This window comes from Typha latifolia, chromosome 5 (assembly GCF_019914945.1).
Source record: "Typha latifolia isolate L0001 chromosome 5, TyphaL0001v2, whole genome shotgun sequence".
Taxonomy (NCBI): Eukaryota; Viridiplantae; Streptophyta; class Magnoliopsida; order Poales; family Typhaceae; genus Typha; species Typha latifolia.
In genome coordinates, this window is record NC_133090.1 from 16873187 (window position 1) to 16897474 (window position 24288).

General features: G+C 39.9%; 5 protein-coding genes and 1 long non-coding RNA gene across 10 annotated transcripts; 1 reads left to right on the forward strand and 5 right to left on the reverse strand.

Annotated features, from left to right (window-relative positions):
• Positions 1-184: 184 nt before the first annotated feature.
• Positions 185-2975, reverse strand: LOC140788303 (transcription factor MTB1-like). 2 transcript variants are annotated; one of them, XR_012109003.1, is made up of 2 exons: positions 767-2975; positions 185-630 (listed from the first exon to the last, which is right to left on the reverse strand). XR_012109003.1 is itself a non-coding variant. In XM_073137508.1 (2 exons), the coding sequence occupies exon 1, from the start codon at positions 2356-2358 to the stop codon at positions 835-837; it is 1524 nt and encodes a 507-aa protein (XP_072993609.1). In that variant the 5' UTR covers positions 2359-2975; the 3' UTR covers positions 185-630; positions 800-834. The 2 variants fall into 2 exon arrangements, 1 of the variants encoding a protein (XP_072993609.1); XM_073137508.1 differs by having other exon boundaries at positions 800-2975.
• Positions 2976-5158: 2183 nt separating this feature from the next.
• LOC140788306 (DCD domain-containing protein NRP-B-like) lies at positions 5159-8932 on the reverse strand. Its single transcript, XM_073137516.1, has 5 exons — positions 7968-8932; positions 7316-7416; positions 7109-7192; positions 5667-5777; positions 5159-5572 (listed from the first exon to the last, which is right to left on the reverse strand). Exons 1-5 carry the CDS (start codon positions 8638-8640, stop codon positions 5531-5533), a joined length of 1011 nt encoding a protein of 336 aa, XP_072993617.1. The 5' UTR covers positions 8641-8932; the 3' UTR covers positions 5159-5530.
• Positions 8933-9180: 248 nt separating this feature from the next.
• LOC140788312 (uncharacterized) lies at positions 9181-13385 on the reverse strand. Of its 3 annotated transcripts, none has more exons than XR_012109006.1 (4): positions 13247-13385; positions 11969-12063; positions 11750-11855; positions 9181-9315 (listed from the first exon to the last, which is right to left on the reverse strand). It is a non-coding gene; the product is annotated as an uncharacterized lncRNA (long non-coding RNA). The 3 variants fall into 3 exon arrangements; XR_012109007.1 differs by lacking the exon at positions 9181-9315 and adding an exon at positions 9364-9397; XR_012109005.1 differs by lacking the exon at positions 9181-9315 and having other exon boundaries at positions 11718-11855.
• Positions 13386-13755: 370 nt separating this feature from the next.
• LOC140788307 (uncharacterized protein At4g00950-like) lies at positions 13756-15920 on the forward strand. The gene is made up of 2 exons (XM_073137517.1): positions 13756-14711; positions 15570-15920. Exons 1-2 carry the CDS (start codon positions 14091-14093, stop codon positions 15636-15638), a joined length of 690 nt encoding a protein of 229 aa, XP_072993618.1. The 5' UTR covers positions 13756-14090; the 3' UTR covers positions 15639-15920.
• Positions 15921-15987: 67 nt separating this feature from the next.
• On the reverse strand, positions 15988-18369 carry LOC140788310 (uncharacterized). The gene is made up of 4 exons (XM_073137521.1): positions 18207-18369; positions 16948-17030; positions 16321-16382; positions 15988-16234 (listed from the first exon to the last, which is right to left on the reverse strand). The coding sequence occupies exons 1-3, from the start codon at positions 18283-18285 to the stop codon at positions 16347-16349; spliced, it is 198 nt and encodes a 65-aa protein (XP_072993622.1). The 5' UTR covers positions 18286-18369; the 3' UTR covers positions 15988-16234; positions 16321-16346.
• An 885-nt stretch (positions 18370-19254) lies between these two features.
• On the reverse strand, positions 19255-24251 carry LOC140788305 (uncharacterized). Of its 2 annotated transcripts, none has more exons than XM_073137515.1 (11): positions 23785-24251; positions 23479-23680; positions 23064-23146; positions 22735-22835; positions 21492-21587; positions 21306-21359; positions 20569-20717; positions 20360-20477; positions 19908-19995; positions 19602-19687; positions 19255-19533 (listed from the first exon to the last, which is right to left on the reverse strand). In XM_073137515.1, the coding sequence occupies exons 1-10, from the start codon at positions 23906-23908 to the stop codon at positions 19605-19607; spliced, it is 1098 nt and encodes a 365-aa protein (XP_072993616.1). In that variant the 5' UTR covers positions 23909-24251; the 3' UTR covers positions 19255-19533; positions 19602-19604. The 2 variants fall into 2 exon arrangements, with proteins under 2 accessions (XP_072993616.1, XP_072993615.1); XM_073137514.1 differs by having other exon boundaries at positions 19602-19786.
• Positions 24252-24288: the final 37 nt, after the last annotated feature.

Genomic DNA, 24288 nt, shown 5'->3' on the forward strand with positions numbered 1-24288 from the left:
TTATTAATTATTTTATTATATGCTTGCGTGCTTGGAGGATCAAGGCCACGGCCCACGGGTGCTTTCGTTTCGTTCAATAATCAATTCTCTGCATTCATGTCATGTGAATTAATTGCATGTCTGAATCTATGTGAGGTGGCAGGACTTGAAGTCAAGGCAAACTACACAAAAAGTCCACAAAGACTGGAAGAAATCATGTGCACATGCCTTAAAATGCCTCAGGATAGAGAAGCAGCTGAAACCTTCGTGACAAAGAAACAACAACAGGAAAATAAAATTAAAAAGAAAAATTCTAGTCGTTTTGCACACGTAATTACTATGCAATTTCCCTCCATGCGACCTGACAGGCCAGAAATTTCCACCCACTTGCTCATGGATCGGACTGCCATTAACACCTCCTGCTACTCATAACTTCGGTTGCAAGGACTACAAGCAATCAACTTTCCATGCTATGCATCAACATAGCTCACCATTTGTAGAAGAAAGCAAGGAATAATTAATCAATAGTTGAAACAAACTTTACACTAGAAACTTTTAAGGTAATAACCCAGCAAAAAGGGAGCTGATAGAGGACTGCGAATATTGCTATTCGATAGAAGAGTTTCTCCCGTCAATTTGGTCCTCGGATACCTTGAACGCAAGATAAAAAAGAAACATCTCACGTTGAGTAAAGATCAGACTTGAGGATAAGACTTTTAGCATAGAGATTTTATGATAATTTTTAGAACTATCATCATAAAGAAAAAGAAAAAAAAAAAAAACTCACAACTAGTGCTGCTGAAAATTTTCCATCTCTAACCTCTTCAGCTACTTGATCTATACCTCCTCAGTTGATCATTGGGACGTGCTCATCTCTCGGGAGATTGCGGCGAGCAGCGTCTCTCTCGACAACTGCTCGCATCCCATCATAGACTTGACAACAAATGTTTGTAAGACTGTGCCATTGCTCGCCGAGACCTTGGAATCCACCACATTGATTTGTGAGTCCTTGAAAGCCTTGAGAACGTTGAAGAGAGGATGGGTGTCCAGTGGAGTATTAACTCGAACGACCACCTCGTCGTCTCGCATGGCTTGCACATGGATTTCGGGGCACTGCAGCAGCCGCCTCTTGCGATCCACCATCGCAGATTCCGGCACCCACTGCTTCCTTTCTGATTCCATCTCCTTGATCTTGTTCTGTAGCTCTTCGATGTAAGTAATGGCATCTCCGAGAAGGGACGCCTTGTCCATCTTCGAGATGTGCGGCACCACCGCCCTGAGGGCGTAGAACCTTTGGTTGAGCTTCTCCCTCCTCTGCCGCTCCGCTTCGACGTGGTTGAGGGGCTCCTCCCGCCCATTTGCGGGCTTCCGGCCCCTCTTCCTCGGTTTCCGCTCCTCCACCACTGCAACCGGCTTGTCTTCCTTGCGCTGTTGTGGCTCCAACTGCTCTGCGTCCATTCTACCAATGGGAGTTGCAGTGAAATCTATGTGCCTAGGTGGTGCTGGTGCTGGAGCTGGTTTTTGAGGTTTCGGAGGCTCCAACTGGTTAATTCGAGGTTTCTCACTGACCAATTCGTCACCAAACTTATGTTGGTGAATATTCGGGTTGTGGGTATGATTCCAATTCACACCCTTCCAAGTGTTCGACGGAATGCCAATGCTAAATTCCTTCCCAAAAATCTTTGCGCACGCGCCATGGGAGAAGACGGATCTGATCATCTGCAGAGATTCCAAACCCTCGACTACCCGATCAACCGATCCCAATTCGAGAACCCCGTGCTCCAACGGCACGAGCACGACCGTGCGCAAGCCGGCGGAGCTCGCAAGGTAAGCCCGGACGCAGAACTCCGACGTCGCGGCCTCCGAGACCCAGATGTGCTTCCCGGAAACCAACGCTTTCCCAGGAGCACCCAACCCTTTGGGGAAAGAGAAGTACATGGAGGCCAAGAAGTACATCTCAGCATCCGTGACGCGGTCGAGCCGCAAAGCGTAGTTCTCCTCGTCGGCGCCGCCGTAGAGGAGGTGGAGCTTCTGAAGGACCCTCTTCCTCATCCTCTGGTGGACTTCGTCGTCGCCATCATCAAACTCGTCGCCGTCGAGTGGCTCGCGGCAGTGGCCGTCTCCCCACCCGAGGACGACGTCGCCCGACTTGGACCGCGAGATCTGCCAAAAGATGGCGTAGGTCCAGGAAAGGCCCGGCCTTTCCACTAGGTCCTGGAGCTTGGTCTGAAGGTCGGCGTCGTCTCCGGAGGCGATGAGGCTTTCGGACGACACGTGGCGGTTGGAGAGGTAGTCAAAGGCGCGGGGTCCGAGGACGGCCACCGCCATGGCTCGCTCCTCCTCCGACCAGAACTCGTCTAGACCAATCGAAGTCCTCATCCCTATGGAAGCGGGACTCAAAGCTCTCCCATTTCCCAAAATTTTATAAGCAAACGAACGGGATCAAAGTTTGGCACAATTAGTTACTAGAATTTTGGTGTAGGGTTGAGGGAGGGAGGAGAGAGGAAAGCTCGTGGTTTTTGTTATCAAGTACGGATTGAGACGAGGGGATGAGGATCCAACGAACCCTAAGGGCTAAGGGGGTTGGTGGAGGAAGTCGGCCACGATTTGGTGCCATAAACGCGTGTTTGAGTACGACTCCGCCCTGAACTCACGAGAGGATCGAGATTCGAGATGGAGTGAGTTAAATAGAATGTGCTTTGGGCTTTGGGCTTTGGGCTTTGGGCTTTGGGCTTTGGGCTTTGAGAAGCAACTTGGACTTTATGCTCGGGGCTCTGTGCTTATTGCTATTGGGCATTGGCATCAAAGTTTGAAGCCAAACAAAGGACAATGGCCACAGACTACAGTCGAAATGTACCACGTTTGTCTTTTCGTAGTTCATGCACCACCACCATTATTAATTTTCTGAAAGGTATGTATGTCACTTTGCTTTTGTGGCTAACGTGTGACAACATTATTAGTACGTGGAATAAATGATAGAAATGCAAGTTACACTACTACTACTACTACTACTTACTTTTTCAGTCCAATTTAGTACAATTAATTAAATGTTTGCTTTAATGTTCGTCTCCCACGATTGGGCCTCAATTGTCTCTTTTTTGAAAGTTAAGTTAGATATCTAATCTTATTGATCTTTAATTAATTCTTACCTTCCCACGCACGTGAATGGGTAGTTCGCATTTATTTCTTCCCTTCCGTCTCTCGCTCCCGCTCCCGCTCCCACTCCCACTAAAAGGAGACAGACAATCGACTTCTAATTCAACGCCACACGAGAGTAGCGTCCATATATAACGTTTATGGTCTAAGGTTGTGTCATAATTATAATGTATAAAGGAAGAGTCTGTTTAGATATTTCATTAGCATTCGGTTTGGTCCAGAGCAGTCTTGTAATGGGAGAGGAACGTGGATGAGACCACCTCCATTTAATGGAAAAAATAGTGGAATAATTAATAATCCTACTACTCTTCCAATCGATATTAATAAATAATAAGAAAGAATAACGTTTAAGGGTCTCTACTCTAGTCTTCCCTGTTCACGTTTTCGACTTATATCCTGCAGGCTGCAGAGGAGGAATTAATGCTCACGCCTTCCACGCGCCATGCGTGAGATGTGTGAGCACTACTAATTGAGACTGATGGGTGTCTTGGAATTGTTTCTAAATGCTCAGCTATATACACCACGCGACGCGACACGTGATTACACCTCGAAGATTTCGAGATCAAATTTTAGGCAACCTATCTACGTAAGCATTTTAATGGCAGGATAGTTGATTTTCCTCTGATATTTTTTTTTTATAAAAAAAATTCTCAACTTGTACGCATGCCATGCCATGCATTCATATTAATTAAGTAACGGACGACTTAAAATTCCAACTCTCGATCACATGGCCCTTGAGTTGTTTGGGGAAAGTAACGGTAGAAAGAGATATAGATGGATCCACTAGTAAAATAGTAATAGTGTTGGTGAGAGAGAGAGAGAGAGAGAGAGAGAGAGAGAGAGAGTTGTCACAATGTCACCCCCAAAATCCCCCCAAAAAGAAGCTGTTTCAATTGACTTCTGTCGCGGGCACGCGTGATCCCTGGCCCTGGGGCACCAACACTAGTCGATCAGTAGTGTGCTAGTGCTACGCTTAAGTACCAAAGGGAAAAGCAAAGGCAAAGGCAAAGGCAAAGGCAAAAATGAAGGCCAAATCCCACTTGGGTTTCATTTCGTAAGGTTAATTCGACAAAATGATTTCTTCGTGTGTGTGTTCCTTCAACGTGCTAAACTGACACCACACCCGGCGTCCCCAACGTCCAATTCGTATATATGCAGGAGCAGGACGTACGGCTAACACTCCAACCTTAACCTTAATTTCTCATTGCTTAATTTGGTTAACGAGATTACCTTTTACAATGAACAATTGTTTCTTTTTCTTTCTTTCTGTTTAGCAACGTTAAATATATCTTGCTTGTCTCATTACTATATATATATATATATATATACTTTTTTTTCTTTTTTGTCTGCTTTCCACGCAGACGCTGACTACAGCTTGGGCTGCCGTTAATTCCTTCTTTTATTGTGTTCTCTTTTCATCACATATGGCGTGTTCAAAGATCTTAATCATAGAGTGAAATGGGCCCCCTAGCTATAGAATCAGGACGGAGAAAGATTGGGAAACGTGGCAGAGAAGAAATTGGAAAGGAGGACAACACGAAGGAGAAGGACAGACCACTTTGGTTGGGAAACTGTTCCAAAACGAGGGGCTGGGTTAGGTATGGTTTGGTTAGTTAAGGTTTCATGTTTCATAAAACATTCTCAAGATGAATCTTCCTATACTTGTCGAGTTGTGATTTGACGGCAAATCTATTCGGTTCAGGCGAATCCGAGATCTTCTCGTGATCTTGTAATAAAGTTGGAGGTCAGCTACGGGAATTGGACTGAACGTTTTATGCTTACAGGGCTTGAAGCACCTTGGGCTTTAATTTTTAATCAACTGCTTCGAGTACTGCCGGGCTTTGGCCCATATATGTAGTGATGCTATACAAACATCCTACGTCCGGATAATATAGCCACATCAGGAGGAGAAAAATTAAAAATAAAATAAGTGTTTGTAGAATATTTGTTAAATAAGCATAATAGCTTTACTCTTATTTAATTTTAGCTGCACAACAAGGACCAAGAATCGAAATCAACTCTATTTGGTGAATTCGTGGCACTTGATACTTTCATTCAAATAAAAATACATACGACTCGGTACGGAAACCGAGTTATCCGAGTTCCATCATAATTTAAGGCTAAGTAAACTATCCCCCGGCCCCACCCGCTTATACAAATAATATATATAGCAACGTAAGTAAAGTAGCACCTCAAAAACTGATGCACGCACAGGTCACCAACATTACATTGTGCCACCCAACCCAACGGTAAAGAAAAAGAAAGAACCCAACTTATTCAACACCACTGTGAAGAATATATACACGTATATTCTCTCTCTCCCTATGTAATCTTGATCGCAATTAAGTAGTTCTGCAACTAATTAAGCATCCAACTCCAACTATGCCCCCCCTTCTCAAGCATTGTTTTCTGCGAATATATCTAGAAGTGCTAGAGCCTGCAGATAGAAATTAAACATCCTCCATTAGCTATGAAGGTTTCTTAGTAAAAGATTCCAACTCCAAACGGACAGGAAGTGTTCAGCTATATACCTCAGGAACGTTGAGCTCCAGTCGGAACTTTGGGCCATCATAGTGATGAAGAATGGGGCGGAAAGCATCCTCCTCTAAAGGATCACAGATCTTTCTGGTTACCACTCTCACCTAATCAAGGATAATAATAAAAGCAGATGACATAAGCAAGAGTGACTGATGGTAATCTGAACCAATATTTATGTAACGTGCAAGCCAATAAATTTAAGGTAATATGCATGGTTGTTGCAAGTCCCCATCAAAAAGATAAGAAAACGGAGTAATTAATCCACCATCAAGTGGTGGAAGTTGGAGGTATTGGTTGACTTGTCATAAACGAGGACAATCATCTCCACCAACCATACTTAATACAAGGCCTTCCAACTAAGTAACTCTGGCCGCTGGGTTCAACTAATGCCCAAAGAGCATCTCAATTGACACATTTACAGAGCCGGTGCACTGTCTATTAGTGAATAATAATTTAATATTTTGAAACACCTATCGATTATTATTTAATTTAAAATTAAAAGCAAATCCGCCAAAAGCAACTAAAATATTCCTCTATGAATCAGGCGAAAACTTAAACTATGCGCGTACATAAAATTAAAATAAGGTAAAACTAAAAGAGAGATAAAAATTGGTGACAATTTGCTGTGAAGAAAGACATGGATCGATAGAAAAGACCATTCCGAATAATTTTAAAAAGTTTTAAAATAACTAAGTATTAGACCTATTTTGAAAATCTTGACAAGACATTATCAATAGTAATATTTTTGTTAAAACTCAATTAGTAAAACTAAATATATACTAAGACTAAAAAATTAGTAAATAAAATAAAATGATACAGATCAAATCTGAAAAAATGTATATATTTGAAGGGTAATTTGTATTTTAAAAAGTACAACAGTAATTTAGGGGTGGGCTGTAAAAGTCCCTCTCAAACTCCAAATTTAGAGTAATATAATTTGGAGCCCTATTAAAGCAAACCGAGCTCTAAATTTAGATATTTGAATCCCCTTTGGAGCTCTAAATAAAAACCTACTACCCAAGGGAAATTAGAAGGTAGTGTATACATGCTTCACACTAGGACAAGAAATCCACAGAGACCTACATTAAAAGTAACGACGAAAGACTTCATCCAACAACAACACGTAAAACAAATAATAATGTCGACGATGCTGATGATAACTATAAACAAATCCTGCACGGGTATGATCCAAAAGATCTTTGAGGTTGTGTGTATGAACATTTTCAAAGTTAGGAACACCAGTAAATTTTGCCAACAAATTAATCAGCAAGTCGTGGTCTTTAAACTCGACTTGGTCAAAGAACTACCAAAACTTCGACCAAGTTACTTTGATAAGCTAAGCATATTCAAATAGGCCAAGAAATATTGGACAAGTTCAACAATATGACAGCCAAACCTGAAGAACAAAATAAAAATTATGTGAAGGGCTTCACACCTGAGATGGGAAACGGGACTCCCCAGGGCATTTCTTGTCCTCCCAAGCTGTTGGATCGATGTTGGTTCCTCCAAAGCTAGCTGCCTGCACACCAACATGACATCAAACATTTGTTTCATTTCAAAGTAAATTATCTCGGCGAAGACCACAGATATTTTTGGAAACTAGATCTATAAGAAATGATCAGAAATAGGATGCATGTCATACCTCAAAAATTCCATGGAGCTGATGTGTAGAGTAATTGTAGAGGAAAAGGGGCAATCCAGGCGTTATTGCTCGGACAGAATCCCTGTATCTTGGCGGCAGACCTAACATCAATTAAAGATAAAAATAAATTAAAAGATCAGTACTCACTACACATCGACGGTGTCAACGAGTAGAAGCTGTAATTATATGGGCATAATCCTTAAATCTAGTATTGTTTTCAGTAGCAACTCTTCAAGTTTCATCAGTGAAAAAAAAGAAGAGAAAATCATATCCTTATCCCTAGAGTTGTTTTTGGGCCAGAACTCCACAGTTAAGAACAAGAAGGAAGAAACTTTTGAACCTCAACAACCAAAATGAACGGTAAGCAGAGGAAAGATAAATTTTAGCTAAATCCTTAACTCTGTTTTAGAGTAGAAATGATTGTACTGCAAATAAAAAAAAGCAAGGCTATCTGATTTGTATTCAAATGACTTCAACACTCCATCCATATTCCTCATATTAGATCCCACTAATTCTTATCTCTACCTTAACTATACCCTACCAAAAAAATATAGAGAAAATCTCAACAGCGTGGTACGTAAAGCCCACAAAATGAATTAAAGAAAATATAGTTTCAATAAAAGAGAAGCTGAAGAGAGAAATGAAGACATACCAAATAACTGCCTTTTAAGATTCTCCTCCATGGTGTCGTTGTTACATACAAAGATGTAACCCCCCACCATTTCATTCCTCGGCAGGGCCTCCGATGGCGGCAGCGTCTTAAACCTCTTATCTACTGCCGCGTTGTTATTATCATTACTGTTATTCTTGTTGCTGCTGCTGGTATTCTTCTTCTTCCCGCTTCCATCGTTGTTATTCCCGTTGCTGTACTTCTTACTATTCCCATAGGCAGGCTTGTTGATCGCCTTGTTGAAGTAGTTTTTGATCTCTCCATGACCATCGATAGTATTAATATTGTTGTTGTTGAAGTTGTTGTTGTTGTTGTTGTTATTGTTGTTGTTGTTAAAATAATTCCCACTCTTTATTCCGCCACCGACACCGATATTCTTGTTGTAATTGGTGTTATACCTGTCGGCGTTGTTGCTAGTGCCGAAGGCGAGCTTCTGAGGCCCGAATCCGGTCTTCACCCCGAAGCTGGCGCCGAGATCAGAAATCGGAGCGGAGATTGGGTTCTCATAGTTTCGGCGCTCCTCGTTCCTTTTGACCAAAGAGTCGCTCCAGATGCTATCTCCGATAGAGAGGTTGGAGAAGTTGGTGGTCTGAAGACGGAGCTGATCGCTGAACTGCCAGAAAGATGATTGCTCCTTATTGTAGACTCCCTCCATTTCTTCCTCTTGCTCTCTCTCTCTCTGTTACTGTCTATGTAGAAGTTGTATGTTGAATAAGATGGAGAGGTGGGAGGGGTAATATAACTTCCGAGGTGAGGAAATGGCCGAGAAGGTGCACAAGAGAGAAAGCGCGTGTAGATGTCAAGGGAGGGTAGGAACGCGTCGTAACCGGAGACCATAATGGAGGAGATAACGACGGCCGGATAAATGAATAATTATTAAGTATAAAGGGGAGTGAGGAATAGTGCGGATTAGAGAAAAAATAAAAGTGATTACTTCGTGGGGAGGGAAGTGGATGAGGTGGACCTGGGGGGGTTGTTTCTAGAAGGTTGGTTCTATCTACTTGACTCGAGATGGATTCCATCACTGTGGGACCAGTTGGAGGTGTGTTGGACACTTGGCTCATAAGTGTCCGATTCGGCTTGATGGACGGAGCAAAGGCGCCTGTTATATTTTTGGTTTGGGTGGAGGTGGGCCTAAGTAGGGGAGTGCTGTTGGTTGGTCCGTGTCACGGGAGGTGGAGTGGGTCCCATTAGACGTGTATCTAGCAACTGCAGCGTCTGGACTTGTCCGGTAGTGAAGAGATGGGCTTCATGTTCTGATGATATATTCAAAAGCGGGACACGTTGCGTTGGGCCACCCAACCATGAGACTGGTCTCCAATCGCGTGGGCTTGGCAAAAGAACGACTTAGTAGGGTTACGGATCGAATAGTGCTCAACCCATATCCGGATAGCATAATTTAAAACCATATCCTAAATAAACGGATACGAATAATTTTCAAACAGAGGATCAAATCTTAAACATATATTAATTAAATTTAAAATAATTATAATATTTTATTTAGATATAATTAACATAAAATTATTAAGAGTTTTACGACAAATAATTTTTTTGTATGTCAAATTTATAAAATTAGAGAAATTAATTTCTATAAATAATATATAATGAATTATTAGTAACAATATTAATATTTACTATTTAAATAAGCAAACTAAAACTGTAAATCATTTAAAAAAATATGCGGGTAAATGGATATCCAATATCCGTATTCGAATCCGAAAAATATATCCGACCTGTATGAATCCATATCGTATCGAAATCCGTATCCGAATTGGATAGAAATTTTTTATCCGAATCCGATCCGAATCGGGTGGGATAGCGGGTCGGGTCGGAGTTAATCCGACCCGTTTTCACCCTTATATATAACACATCATTAGTAACAATATCAATATTAACTATTTAAATAAGCAAACTAAAATCTATAAATCATTCAAAAAAGTATACGAGTAAACGGATATTCAATATCCGTATTCAAATCTGAACATTATATCCGACCCGTACCCGAATCCGTATCTGAAATTCTTTTCAAAATTTTTATCTGGTATCCGAATTGGATAAAAAAATTTATCCGAATTCAATTCGAATCGGGTCGGATAGCAGGTCAGGTCGGATTTAATCATACCAGTTTTCACCCTACGAGGTAGACATGAATCACTTTAGTAATGCAACTTATGAGTAAAACTCTTGAATGCAAATTTTGAGATCGGGTCTGGGGTTTGTTAGGTTAAGGATAAGCAACTTTGGGCTCGAAGCTAACTGGATATTGGAACGTATACTTATGAGTGCATTTGGTAGGCTCGAGGATTGAAACTGACTTCTTGTAATTCTAAAAACAAAGATCAACGAACCTGACTGATTAAAAGTTATCTATGAAGAAACTCATGAAGTTAGAATGTCCAAATGTGGATTAAAGAATATGACGGAGCAGGAAAAGAATTATAGACTATTTCTAAGTTAGCTGGATAAAAAGGTAAAGCTATCAATTAGCATATGTACTTAAATAAATTAAGATGGATAAAAATCTAGAGATGCATTTTTAATTAACTTAACAAGATGCACTAAGCAAAAGCATGATCAAACAAAAAAAATCACTGCATCTGGCAATTCTTTTCATAGGCCATAACTTATGATGAAAGCAAAATTACTCTTTGTGGAATCCCTCGTTCCATGATTATTCAGCATGCATGTTAAACACAGACATTGTGAAAATAGGTGAATGACAAATGCATGATAGTGTGAAGAAATAGAAAATCCATTTCATATCTTGACATCCATTTGTATATCAGGTGGTTGAAAATCCAGAAAGAACACAGAACATATAACTATTCTGAGGTTGGGCATTTTAGCGAGATAAGAAATGAGGAAATCATGAAAATATAAAGAATGGACTTTAGGGAGGAAAGCTTTTAGAAATGAGACAGAGTTGACATGCAACGGGAAGAACAGAAAAAAAAAAAAATATTGAAAATCTGGTGCCATAAGCACGATGAACTTCATAATCAAAGTGGTGGATTTGTCAGTCAACTTCTTTCTATTGTACGTAATATTAATCGTATCTCAAACGGAAGCTGCTCATCCAATGAATACATTCTTTAGTCCTGTATCAAGAATAATAAAATTACTCTATCACTTCTACGGACTAAGCTTCTATATGACATTTCTAAATGCCGAGGAAGGCAACAACAATCCTATCCAGAAGAAATTGTTGGCTTTAAAATAGTTAATACTTCTCAACTTTTTTCTGTACATTTCCTTCATTCTTTAGTCCTGTATCAAGAATAATAAAATTACTCATCACTTTTATGGACTAAGCTTCTATATGGCATTTCTAAATGCCGAGGAAGGCAACAACAATCCTATCCCGAAGAAATTGTTGGCTTTAAAAAAATTAATACTTCTCAACTTTTTTCTGTACATTTCCTTCATTCTCCTTCTATATCTCCTAACCTATGAGTTGGATAAACATCAGTTATTGTTTGATTTGCTTAATTCCATCAGAACACCAAGTTGGATCCAATGAGGCAAGAATAAAGTAAACCCTGGTGGAAACCTAAGATAGCTTTCTCAGAAAGAAAGCTACAGAACCATATATCCTACAAGCATGCTTTTGATCACACCGCTTCACAGTACTTTAAAAAGGGATGGTCATGAAACAAACACCAGGAGATCCATAAATTTATTATCATAAAAATAGTTATGCATCAAACAACATATCCATGAAACATGCAGAAAGCCTCTGTAAGACAGTTACGGATAAAAGATACCTTCTTTTATACCGTGTGAATTGCAAATGTATCTTCCCCTCCTCGCTCAGAAATGCTTAGCCCTCATCAGGTATAAATTCCAACACCTCCAAGGGAAAAAGCATTCCTGTGAAATTGAAAAGGCATCACCATGCTATGCAAAGTTGACATTACAGACTGCAATAAATGCTAACAACGACATAAGTGACCGTTCTTAGTTCTTCAATAATAAACTTGTACCATCTGCATAAATGGAATTGGCTGACTTGTCTTGACAATCGGAATCTTGTCATCCTGTGAAATTCCTTCAGTCAATCTCCAAGATACTATGATACCTGGAAGTATGGAAAGATTGTGAAGTCATTAAAAAAAGAACAGATAGGTTTGTTTCTTATAGATTAACAAAAAGTGAAGTCCATAGAAACCCTGCTGCATACGAGTATGAATAAGGTACTAACTTCCCAACTGATGTCATTTCTATGGACTGTTCTTTTCCTGAGCAGAAAGACAATCTTCTTTTTGTTAATTCCCTACTGTTAAAATTACGTTGCTTCATATTACAAAGTTTTACTATTCTTTTTCATGATCAGATTTTGTCAGTAGAATAGTTAGCGAGCAAACTATCATGATGGGACTCAGTGATGCCAAAACTGAATACTTGTAGAAGCCCATTTTGGGGTCGCAATCTGCCTTTTGTAACTCTAAGAATTCAACTGATAACAAGCTCCAAGCTGAAAAGTGTGTCGCAGATAATATGTATTGCGGCAGATTTGTAGTCGTCACAAAATAGTGCATCACAAAAGGTACAATTTCTTGTACTGTAGGTAAGTTGTCTTTCCTGAAACTAAAATTTTAAGAGTAAAATTTCCTTTCTGAATCTTGAATATTAAGTCTCTCATAGAAGAAGAGAGCACAATCTTGACATAGAGTTATCCAAATATGTTAAGAGTGGCGTCAAGAGAGTTGGAGACATACAATTGTTGGAGCATAGCCTTAACAGTCTAATTAATGCATCAAGTGTTTGCTAGTCTTGCAGAGATTGCACATGTATCTAAACTAAAATCGTTGGCATGCTTCCCGAATCCAGAGAGATTTCAATACTACATATGCTAGAGTTAGACTGCCATCATTTGGCTTCAACAACTCCAGAATGACCACTGAATTAGATGTCTTCAACCCACAGCCATCACAGATGATACAGACATCTCTGTCTATCTCATCCCACCTAGACTCTGAACTAGTCGGCAGAACGGAGTATATCTAGCACACTTGCTCAAATGATTGACTTGAATAATTAGAGAGTCGGTTCCCTCCTCTGAGGAAATTGTTCAAATAGAAAGACGCTAAGCAGTCTGGCTAAATTTGTTCAAATAACTAGAAAATTTCCCAAGAAGACCAGTACCAGCATAAGGAAAAAAAGAAGGGGATGGTAAATAATTCTTTGGTGGAAAGAAGTCATAGTATCTTTAGTGCATGAAAGACGAGAGATTTGGGAGTCGACTTTGAATCAAAGATTACCTGATTATGCAAGGATTCGGAAGGGCATCGCCTTCATCTTCCATTAGTCCGGCGGTGGGAACCCAGAACGATACCGATCAGTGGAAAACCCTAGAAAGCCGATGTAAAGAGAAGGAGAAGAAGAAGAAGCAACACTGGGAGTGGAAGGCGCGGGAGCGAGCGACCAAACCAATGAGTTCGAATTCCGACATTTAATAAAACCACAAGCTAACTTTTTATAAAGTATGGGATTCTGTTTCGAGCTCCGGATCCGTTACGGAGCATGTAAAAAAGAAAGTTGTATCACTGGATCGGCCACATAACATTGATGCAAACAAGAGCTACCCCACTACCCCCATCATGCTCATCAGCAACCACATTGGTTGCAGCACTGCAAATGGCAAATTTGTGTCTGTTGGCTTATCTAATTGGGCTTGTCTCCTGCTATAACAGAAAGCTCAACTTTCGTCGTAGATAGATAGATAGATAGATAGATAGATAGTTCGTTATGATTTCAATTAATATATCAAAATGTTTGTCATATATTACCCATATCAAACTTGACCAATTAAGATGCTCCTCGAGGGCTTTCACATAGTTTGTGGGTTAGAGTAATTAGAAAGGGAATAGCATGGGCCGGCCTTTCTCGTGAGCAGTGACATCAAGAAATTAATGTCACATTGCAAGCACCAGTGATTGGTTGAAGAGAGGGAGCGCCGTTCATGCGTACATACGTCTTACGTATAACTCCCTTCTCGGTCTTTTACTTCATATATTGGGCCCCAGTGTCAAATCTCTCTCTCTCTCTCTGTGGGTCTATTTAAAGAAGAACCCAACAGCAACTATTTCTATTGCGTGACTAAGAATGACGACTTCCATGGAGCCGAACGCTACACCACCAAAGATCTCCTTCTACTCTCTTCCAAGGCAGAGGCCGGATCCTCCTGGTTTGGCGACGCCACCTCTAAGGCTTCCGGTTTCCATCCCCTTCGTGTGGGAGGAGGCACCAGGAAAACCCAAGGAGGAGTCTGGGATTCGTGCGCAGGACTTGGTTCGCAGGCACAGTACTCCGAGCCCGTTCCTCTCCCGGGTCTTGGACCTGCCACCTAGGATGACGGGAAAGACCGACGACGTGGACTCACCCACCACCGTCCTTGATGGGCCATACTCCTTATCCGGGTGCTACTCGTTCGCCCATGGGGAGGAGGAGCCTCATGTTGGAATGAGCGGAAGGAAGAAGGAGAAGGCGGTGTGGTTTTGGCGGAGGAGGAAAGTGAGGAGAGATAGGAAGTGGGAGGTGAGTTTGGATGGTGCCTCGCCTTCTTTTCCTAATCCCTCCTCTGTGTCTTCTCACTCTTGTTATAATAGTGGTGATGGAGACGTGGGGAGGAGTGAGGAAGAGGAGAGGAAAGTGAGACTCAAGAGGTTTAGAAGCAGTAGAAGCCTCGCATTAAGTGTCTCTCTCGACGGCACCTCTCAACTGTGGGTAAGTCTTTGATCTCTCTGCTCCGCAATCCGCACGACATTTCTAGTGCTTTTGTTTGGTTTTGTTAATTTTATTCTAATAAGTTCCCATAAAAGTACGAATACGATAGGCCTATTAACTACTAGTCAAGCACGTCGTTAGAAATTACTCTGGAATAAGAGGATGTTGATAAAGATATGTCCTGCTTAATTACATATAAGGAAGTTAACCAGATTGGTACCAATGACTTTATCTTCCATGATGAGATCAGATCTTCCTTCTCAGTAGATAGAATACAACTTTGGATAGTTTCATCAGTCAACCTTATCGCACGATCGACATATAATTATGCATTCCTTTACCAATCAACTGGCCACTGTATACCTAAAATATCCGGACAATATTACATAGAAATCCAGACTCTGGTTTTCTTAATTAATTTGCGAGATTAATTATTTTCATATACTGCTTGGTCATATGGCTTAACAGTCAATTACATCCCACTGCAATCTCTCAAATGACAAGATATTTCGAAAGAAAAGTCGTAGAGATTTGACTTACGCTGTAGGCCGTACCAACCAAAAACCTGTGCATCATGAATGACTTGACTCTTGATAGGAGAAGACGTGAGGAATTTAAATGCTAAAACCAAACTATATATATTATATTTCTGGCATTGCCTGCGTCTTAGCTAGCTGCTGTCCATCCTGGTTAAAACCGTGGTGTTCAATAATACGCCAAAGCCGTACGCTATTGGATGTTCTCTTCTTTCTTGTGCCTTTGCAAACAGTGAACTACTTAGATACATTAGTATTACTTGTATAAGTTGATGCTCGTCGTGAACTATAACGTAACTAGCTCATGTCCCTCTGGTCACAGGCAAGACTCTGCGAAAGCATGAAGCAGGTGGTTCCATGGAGGAGGGAGCGCAAAACTCAAGATTCTTGAAACGACGACCACCTTGATGAAAATACCCATGGTTGGATTTGATGTATGCCACCGACTTCTGTATGCTTATTATATCATTATACGTACATGCTCAGAAACTGTAGAAGAAACACCTTTTAAGTATTCTTGTACAAAAAAAAGTCGAACCATCTATCCGACTTACCAAGCAGTTATGAGAGAAACTGTGTCTGTCACCAAATGGGCTTATGGGCTTTCTACTAGTGTAATGTGAACTAAGATGTCGACTAATGAATAAAACCAACCTGGTATAATATTTCACAAGTGCTCTAGTAGCCTACTAGGTATGCCCATCTCTGATTGAACTTTCTGAGTGCCACAAAGCATCACAAATGTAAAGGTTTGTCTTTACTACTGAAAAAAGCTGTAATAAATAGTTGGTAGCATTGCTAACTGGTCAGAGGAGAGAACCTCTACCCCTTTAATCAAATGCAGTAAGCAGAAAATGAACAGAATATATCCTCTTATTTTACAGTCAGTTCTTTGCTTAAACTCAACCAGGCAAATTCTACACTATGGAATTATTTTTGCCAACTACTTTGTCATCATTGACGGGAAGGGAACCGCATTGTCTAAACCTGATTTCAAGAAAGCACAACCAAATTATGTTGGCGACAATAATGTCTCAGAAGGGAAACAGAAAATATGTAAACAAATGACGTGCCACCAGAATGCCAACACAAATCTAGATCACTCCCTTTTCTTGCCAGTCACACCAGCAACTACCTGCAACAATGGTGAAAAATGAACATAAGCTTTGGCTTGCCTTTCAAAATCTAGTCCCGTAATTGATTACCAGTACAGGGAAGACGGAGATTGACACATACAAACAAGCACCAAACCAATATTATTTTCCCAGACCTTCATAGAACAAAGACATTTTAGAATAATGAAGTCAATCGCGTCAGCAAACCATCTTGATATAAGGTCAGGCATGCTACCATGCAAATTTATATTTGATAAACACTTCTTTATGTACATTGCTATCAACCAATATGACATTATAGAGATAATCAAGTAACTTATTTCTTGACAAAACTATAGGTATCACTCACTACACATATTTATTTCAACTATCAAATTATAAATCTAGAGTTATTTCAACTTTTTCTTTTTCAACAGGAAGCCAGTTGAATTATGTAAGATGTTGAAATGGCTGCTTCATCCCTGATGAGCAGTTTTTTTTTTTGTTTTTGTGGGGGGGTTATTGCAAATAATCCAAAGGAGAAAGAGCATGGACATGGACTATTCTTGATGTTGTAAAAGGATTACACTGAGAAATTATACATACATCACTTAGAGCAGGTTGTGGAACTTGCTTGGCTGTTTCAAATGAATCCAAGATAGGCCTGACAACAGCCGGAAGGAAGAGACCTGAGATTGCACGAAAAATACAATATAATGGAAATCCTCTTAAGAAGTTCTGAGAAACAAATCTTTCCGTACTATCATAATATACTATGAAATATAACACAAATGCAAACAACCAATACTTCAAAGCAAACATTCGTACAAAGTTCAAAACTTGAAACTCTTGAGTTACTGAAAGATTTAACAGAATGGAGTTATTGGAGTACAAGGCAGAAACTTTGGCAGATATTGCCTTTTGATGCCTTTTGAAGTGTACAAGAAGTTCCAACTTCCATGAACACAACCATAAGGGAATAGAGGAAGTTTAAAAATAGGTCGTTTGTCTAGATGGTAATTACTATCTTATGAGAAGCTTAAATTCTGAGAATGTAGTGTGCAATATATCTGACATCAATCATAGTGCAGTAAGTTAGTAACTTTAATGTATGGTCAACGCAAAATATAGATAGTTGAAGAAAAAGAAAGGAGATAGCTTCTTTCCAGATATTTATGCCCAATATTTGCAAACAGAGGATCTCCCAGGTACATAGAATAATTTCCTTTTGCTTCTTATTCAAAGATAATTATATAAGCTGCAGCTTACGAATTATATAAAAATGGAAATTGATCTCCCAAGAGTCCTAAATGAAATACCTAATAAATAAGTCCACATAATATAATGAGCAGATAAGAAATCTTCTATTACAGTAAGAGTTTATGATTGAAATATGAACACCACAAAAATGGTCAACATTCATATAAACCTGATAATCTACATTAAGCTATGGGGGAGAGATTACAGCTTATGATATCCCTTCTACTACCTCCTCAGACAAACGCTTTGAGAAGAAAGAGGGCGTAGGAAAAGCGTTTTCAGTAAAAGGGCAATATGCATAGGGCCAAGGAGCATACGATAAATAACCTCAAAGATTTAAGCTTTGAATTAATTCAATATTCATAAAGAGAAGATATGTAGGAGCGACAGAAAGTAAGACCGAATTGCAAGTATCACAGAGATAGGAGTTACTGAGCACATAAAGGCTAGCGAAATTCGCATTGGATCTAATCTAACTCATAATTAGGGAATTCAATCGGAAAAGGAGTACGTGTTTAAAGACTGTATAAATAAATAACGGAAGCAAATTAGGGTTTGAGCGAGGCGAGCGAGAAGAGTGAGATGGGAAGAGAGAAATAGAGTACCAAAACCGGCGATGAGGCAAGAGGCGGCCACGACCGGCTCCTGGACGACGAATATCTTTAGCTTATCCATGACGCCCATCTCGATCTCTCTATCTCAGCTCCGGCGATCCCCCTCTTCTCTTGTCCGTGTAGAAGAAGAACGAAAGCTAATCTCAGATGGCATTCGTTTAATTTACGTCGGTCGCCTTATTAGATGATCAACGGTGCAGATTTAACAAGATTAGGCCCAGCCCATTGCCTCAATTTGGGCCAGAAGAATATTTTGCCATCAGCAGGAAATATTATTTATTTGAAGGAGGGGGATCAACTCTTACTACATCTATACGCCTTCTTTCCTTCACTCCCTATTTCTCCAAAACTAATATTTTCCCCAAGGAAGAGAAACAAACAAACAAACAAACAAACAAACAAACAAGAAAAAGAAACTGACTTACTCTGTTTGATTTGTAATCCTCCCTTGCTTTTCTTTTTTTCTTTCATATTGGTGATCTTCATGAATTACTTTCCATAGTATTCTACGGTTGAAAATTCTGCTCCGTACCGAAATTCTACCACGATCTTTCGCATCTAAATATGACCTCCAGCTTTCTGCGTTTATTTTTTCGTAGAACCCAACTGAACTCGTCCTTTCTAAGCTTGTTCTGAAACTAGGAATCGTCGTCTCTCTGACAAGAATATCGAAGAGAGACATCCGACGGAATAATTATACTAGCAAAGAGTTTCCGTTAGATTGCCAGTACTACAATTTGTAAATTGAAGGCGTTTAGGCGTTGTAAGATGCCTGTGCCTTGGCGTGCTAAGACGGCTATCGTTATCTTATTAGAGATTAATATGTGGAGAAACTTTCAAGGGAACGATCGACTCCTTGCCAGATGATAATAGTTACGTGTATATTATTTTCTTGGTTTAGTCACCACTAGCGCATGCGCATTAGTTGTCCTAAAATTATGCCCTCAGTGCATCATCATCTTGAAAGCAGTGAAGCACCACGGCATTCTTATTAGGAATATGATGTTCTAGTTAACTCCGGAGAGAAAGAGACGGAGCATTCAGATCAAAGACAAATCTTTAACTTCATTCCACAGAAACATACAGCGACCAACCAATCAACCATACAACAGAAGAAGTTGGGCTTAGACCATTGATACGTCCTCGTGACAGTAAACACAATTTTGGTGGTCTCGGGCACATTTTTTGCCCGGACATGCTTTTATCAATTCAGTGGTATGTTTGTTTCTTTCCTTTGCTATTCTACGGAGAGGAGAGGAGATCCTTGGCAAATAGGAGGGGTTAGGGATGCAAATCATGACCTCAACCCATTGTTCGCCTGCAAGATCCAACAGTCTGTTAAGACCAACTTAAAAAAAGAAAGAAAGAAACATATACAAGATTTACCTTTTATGAATCGACAGCTGCAACTCTGACCGGCTTCATGATTCTCATCATATTCCTCACTTGCTCAAATCCCATCACAAATACCCCTATGAAGTAAATAAAGAAGTTATAAGCAGTTACAAGGCCACTTGCTCCCTCACTGTTCCTATTTCTTAGGAACATTGAAATCCCCATAATGAGCCACCCTGGTTAACATGATAGGTGAGTCATTTCTAGGGCAGAACTAGCGATGCCACCGCGTATACTACCAAATAGAACAACATTCTGGATTGAAATCAACATATTGAACCAGTGCAATTTGCTTACCAGATTCTCTCTCTGCCAAATGTGACCACTCTTCTACTTTATGCACAGATCTTGAGGCCCTTACTAACTCTAGAAGAGCTAGATTAACCTGCAGATACAGCATTCTTGTTTATCGTCCCCAGTATGAAATCATAACAAGTTCCTATCTTCCAATGAAAGATTTGCTGGAATAAGCATGTGGATGAACAAATAATCTTGTTTTTTTTCATACAACTTGTGTATAAGATCTAATATGTCTACACATTCCATTTCTTGCTTTTGCACCGATGCAATGCTTCTCGTCGAGAGGCAAAGGCAACGAGCCATCTCTTGATCCGGCCAGATGGACCATGAACATGGATATCTGTTACAAACTGATTACACTATCCAATAAATTCATACAGATAAGTTGAATGCACACATTTTTTTTTCATTTTACTCCTCTATTATTTCATTATTTGATTGATTCTTACCTCGTCTGCCCTTTCATGGCTTACTAAATGCGCACCATGAAGTTCTACCATTCTCGCCACAGGGTGCAGTTTCTCTGCAAGTCTCCTTGCATGACATAATTGAGCAATGATATCATACCTGTCAATTGTTAAATAAATCTCTAAATTATCACCATCTGATCAAGTTTCAGGTAGTGTCTATGCCTGAGAAAGAGCGCATAAATGCTAACCTTCCATGAATAACTGAAACTGGAAAGCCTGCTAAACGAATGGCCTCAAGTTCTTTGCTTGTCATTCTGTGCGTCCAGCATGCGCTAATTTGGCCTTCAAAACCACAGGTAGATTGCATCCCGGAGGCTGATATGCCTTTTACATACTCCTGAAGCATGGGTAACATAACTAAATGAAGCAATTTATAGATACATTGAAATTAAACAAGATCAAGCTAGTTATCTTGGAAAAACATTTGACACAAGATTTATTTCATAGTTATCACAGCATTGGTTTTTGAGAGAACGCTGAAACATCTAAATTTCTGTCCTGGTAGGAGTAAATCTAGCATCCTACGTGAACATATTGTTTTAGACTTTTAGTATTATAGGACTTCTAGAAGAAAGCTACAACAGTGTATCAGATTTAAATTTTACCCCAAGACACTTACTGTAGTTTAAAATTACAGAACTTTATTGATCTTGCCCATTTGTTTTGTCTAAGGATTGTTCTTATATATAAGATTGAGAACATGATTTGGCAGCAATTACAGTAAAATTATGCAAAAACAACTTATTTTAAAAAGGCAACTGGTGCAAACTACACTAATCTCATATAAAGTAGAACTTAGTTACAACCAAATTCACAATATCAGAAGACGAAGATGGTAACAGTGGGAGGGAGAAAATTTTAGCATCTGTAGGAATCAAGCAACTTGCTTAAAATGTTAAACCATAAAAAGAGAAATGTCACTTACTAGATAAAGGATCTTCCTTCTTGTACATGATCCAACATATTCATCAAGATATTCCTGCATACGTTACATGGTAGAAAACCTTGGCATTAATTTCTTCTAAATAACTAAAATAAAAGAGTGATTTAGATATTACTAACTTCTTAATTCTCATACAAAAGAAGTCAATAGTAATGGTTTCTTTCCAACCTTTGTGTAGTGGGTTTCCAAGTCAACAATAGCTCTTTCTTCTGGAGTCTTTGCCCTTAAGAAACGAAATGCAAGAGATATCATCTGGCGATCAATCTGCAAGAAGAATAATGTGGAGATGAAATATTTTTTACAGTTACACCAGAAAAGATATTCAAGTCTCAGAGATTAAACCTTAGTAAATGATGGTTCTATGCACTTCTGAGTTCACCTCAACATTTTCAATAACTAGATGTACTTTTCTGCATATAAAAATGTGCCCTAAGGGCCCTTTTATTGAGAATATCTTCGATCAGAAGAAGGAAATGTATCAGCTTGTCATGTTGTTCGAAAGATACTCATAGAATGGTGGTGGTCCAAATATATGGGAGCCACAAATATATTCTCTCTCCCCCTTGACTATATGAATAATATCCAAGTATACTCGAGCATATCCAACATTTATGAATCAAATAAAAACATTATTGGGTATTGTTGTATATCCACTAAAATGTGGCTATTCTTAAACCACACAATCACACTCTTTGACAGCCAGACCCTACATCCTGGTTTTCATAGCTGTAACCATCCACAGTACATCCGACAAATTTTTATTGATAAATCTGATGGAACTAGTCCTAACTGGCCACCTTAAAAATGAAACTCTAACTGGCCACCTTAAAAATGAAACTTGGTGGTCGATGAGATCCAATGTAACTTACACAGATAGAATGAGGCAACACCACACAAAAGTGCAATCTAATAGTTCCAGGCATTCAGTTATCAAAAAGGAATCATCAGCAAGAATCTCCATTTGAGGATTGCAAAAAGCAACTGACTACTACAAACAGGTCCAGAGCAATGTATTCTTCACCAAGATTCCTTTTCCCACTCATAGCGGAGCCCTTCCAAGTGGACTAAATTCCCTTCACATTACATGAGCTTTCAATAAACAGCAGGGCCGGGCCAACCACCAACTGAAAGCACGAAAATAAAGCTAAAGAACATGTTACACTGTCTAGGAAGGCAACTGCCACTGGCCGAGTATATTATTCAAAAGCCGAAAGTTCACATTTGCCACACCAATTCACATTGTTTCCAGACATGTACAGTGTGATAAAGTAAGCAGAAGTCGAGGACTAAATCCTTGCCCTCAGCTAGTAAAAAGGACGAGCAATAATTTCATTGAAGCATATGCGCTCCAGGACTTCAGCAGGTGTAATTCATATCATAGAAGCAAGTAAGAAAGAACTTTAGACAGTACCTTTGGGAAGCACTCAAAGCCACCTCCAGTTACATTAAGCAATGCCAAGGAGCATAACCTGTCAGGCGCCATTGCTGCCAACTTGCAAGCTATCATTGCGCCTGCTTCCAACAAATATGATTACAAGTTAACATCGGATTACAGATGCCAAAGACTTTCTTAAATCCAGAGAACCGTTCCATTCTGATGTATAGATATATATAGAAGAACTCCAAGTGGTAAACACATTTAGCAACACAATATTATCACTAAGCTTAGTGACACTTCAATTATCATACAAAGTAGAAAGGAACTCACGAGAAAGTGAAGGGATGAAGAATGCCACTTACCCATGGAGTGACCAAAGACATGAGCTTTTTTCCAGCCTAGATGATCCAACAGAGCCAAGGAATCCCTTGCCATGGTTGTTGTTCTGCAAAGCATAATTCATTACATAAAAAAGTGTACATAACCATGATAACTCCATTTCATTTATCGAAATTGGAACTTCCAGAAACTGCTTATCTGGGTCCACTTGTTTTGAATGAAATCTTTTGAGATAAAGAGGGAAATCAATTGGTGGAAGTGGATATAATCCGAATCCAACAACCACCAAAGAATAGTTACTTTCTTTTTCAAAAATCTAAAACAAAAACAGTGCATCTTTATTAAAATCGGGTTGCTTTTATATTAGGACCAAAGATCAGAAAAAAAAGGAACAACGCGCGATCGATGAAACATAACTACATAAGAGAAAGGACTCACGTGTACTCCGATTTCTTGGTGGGCACAGTGCTCTGACCCATTCCACGATTATCAAAGCAGCACACTTCTATCCCGTCGTCCTCCTCATCGGTGCCGTCCACTCCCCCACCGACGGATGCCGGCGATTCCTCCTCGTTGGGCTCTAGCGTTCCCGTCAAACCTTTTATCTGAGGACCCCAGGAATCATGCGTCCCCGCCAATCCTGCACCAGAACAAAGTATCCCACGAGTAAAAATCCAATCCTTATACAACCACAGACAATAAAAAGCTAGCACAGTTAATTGAACCTAAAACAACAAAATCTACCTATTATGAGGAGGACTTTGGTGCTCCCACGACCATATCTCCTGTAAAAAATCCTCATTTCATTGATTTCTCCTTCCGATTTCTCTCCACTTTTCTCGCGTTGGCTCACATCGCAGAAAGGCATCTTCTGATATCAAGGAATTAGTCACCGACTTCTACTAGATAGCAAATCGAGTCGAGCGATCGCTGCGCGGAAATGGAGGTAGGTAGTGGAAAGTACTAATAAGGAGAGGAAGACTATTCGCGTTCCATTTACACGGCAAAAGATGAGAAAAGATGTGCGTCTGTCTCTGATCTGAGGCAAAGGACGCGCGGCGTGTAATTGTTTAAAAGCATGCGGGGAAATGTGGATGCGGATGCGGATGCGGATGGACACGTGGATGGATGTAGGGTGGGTATGATCCACGTCATGTTCTGGATGGATTGGATCAAACATGGGGATTGCAGACGAGACGAACCATCTCAATATTAATTAGCTACAGACATCTCTCCACAATTAATAGG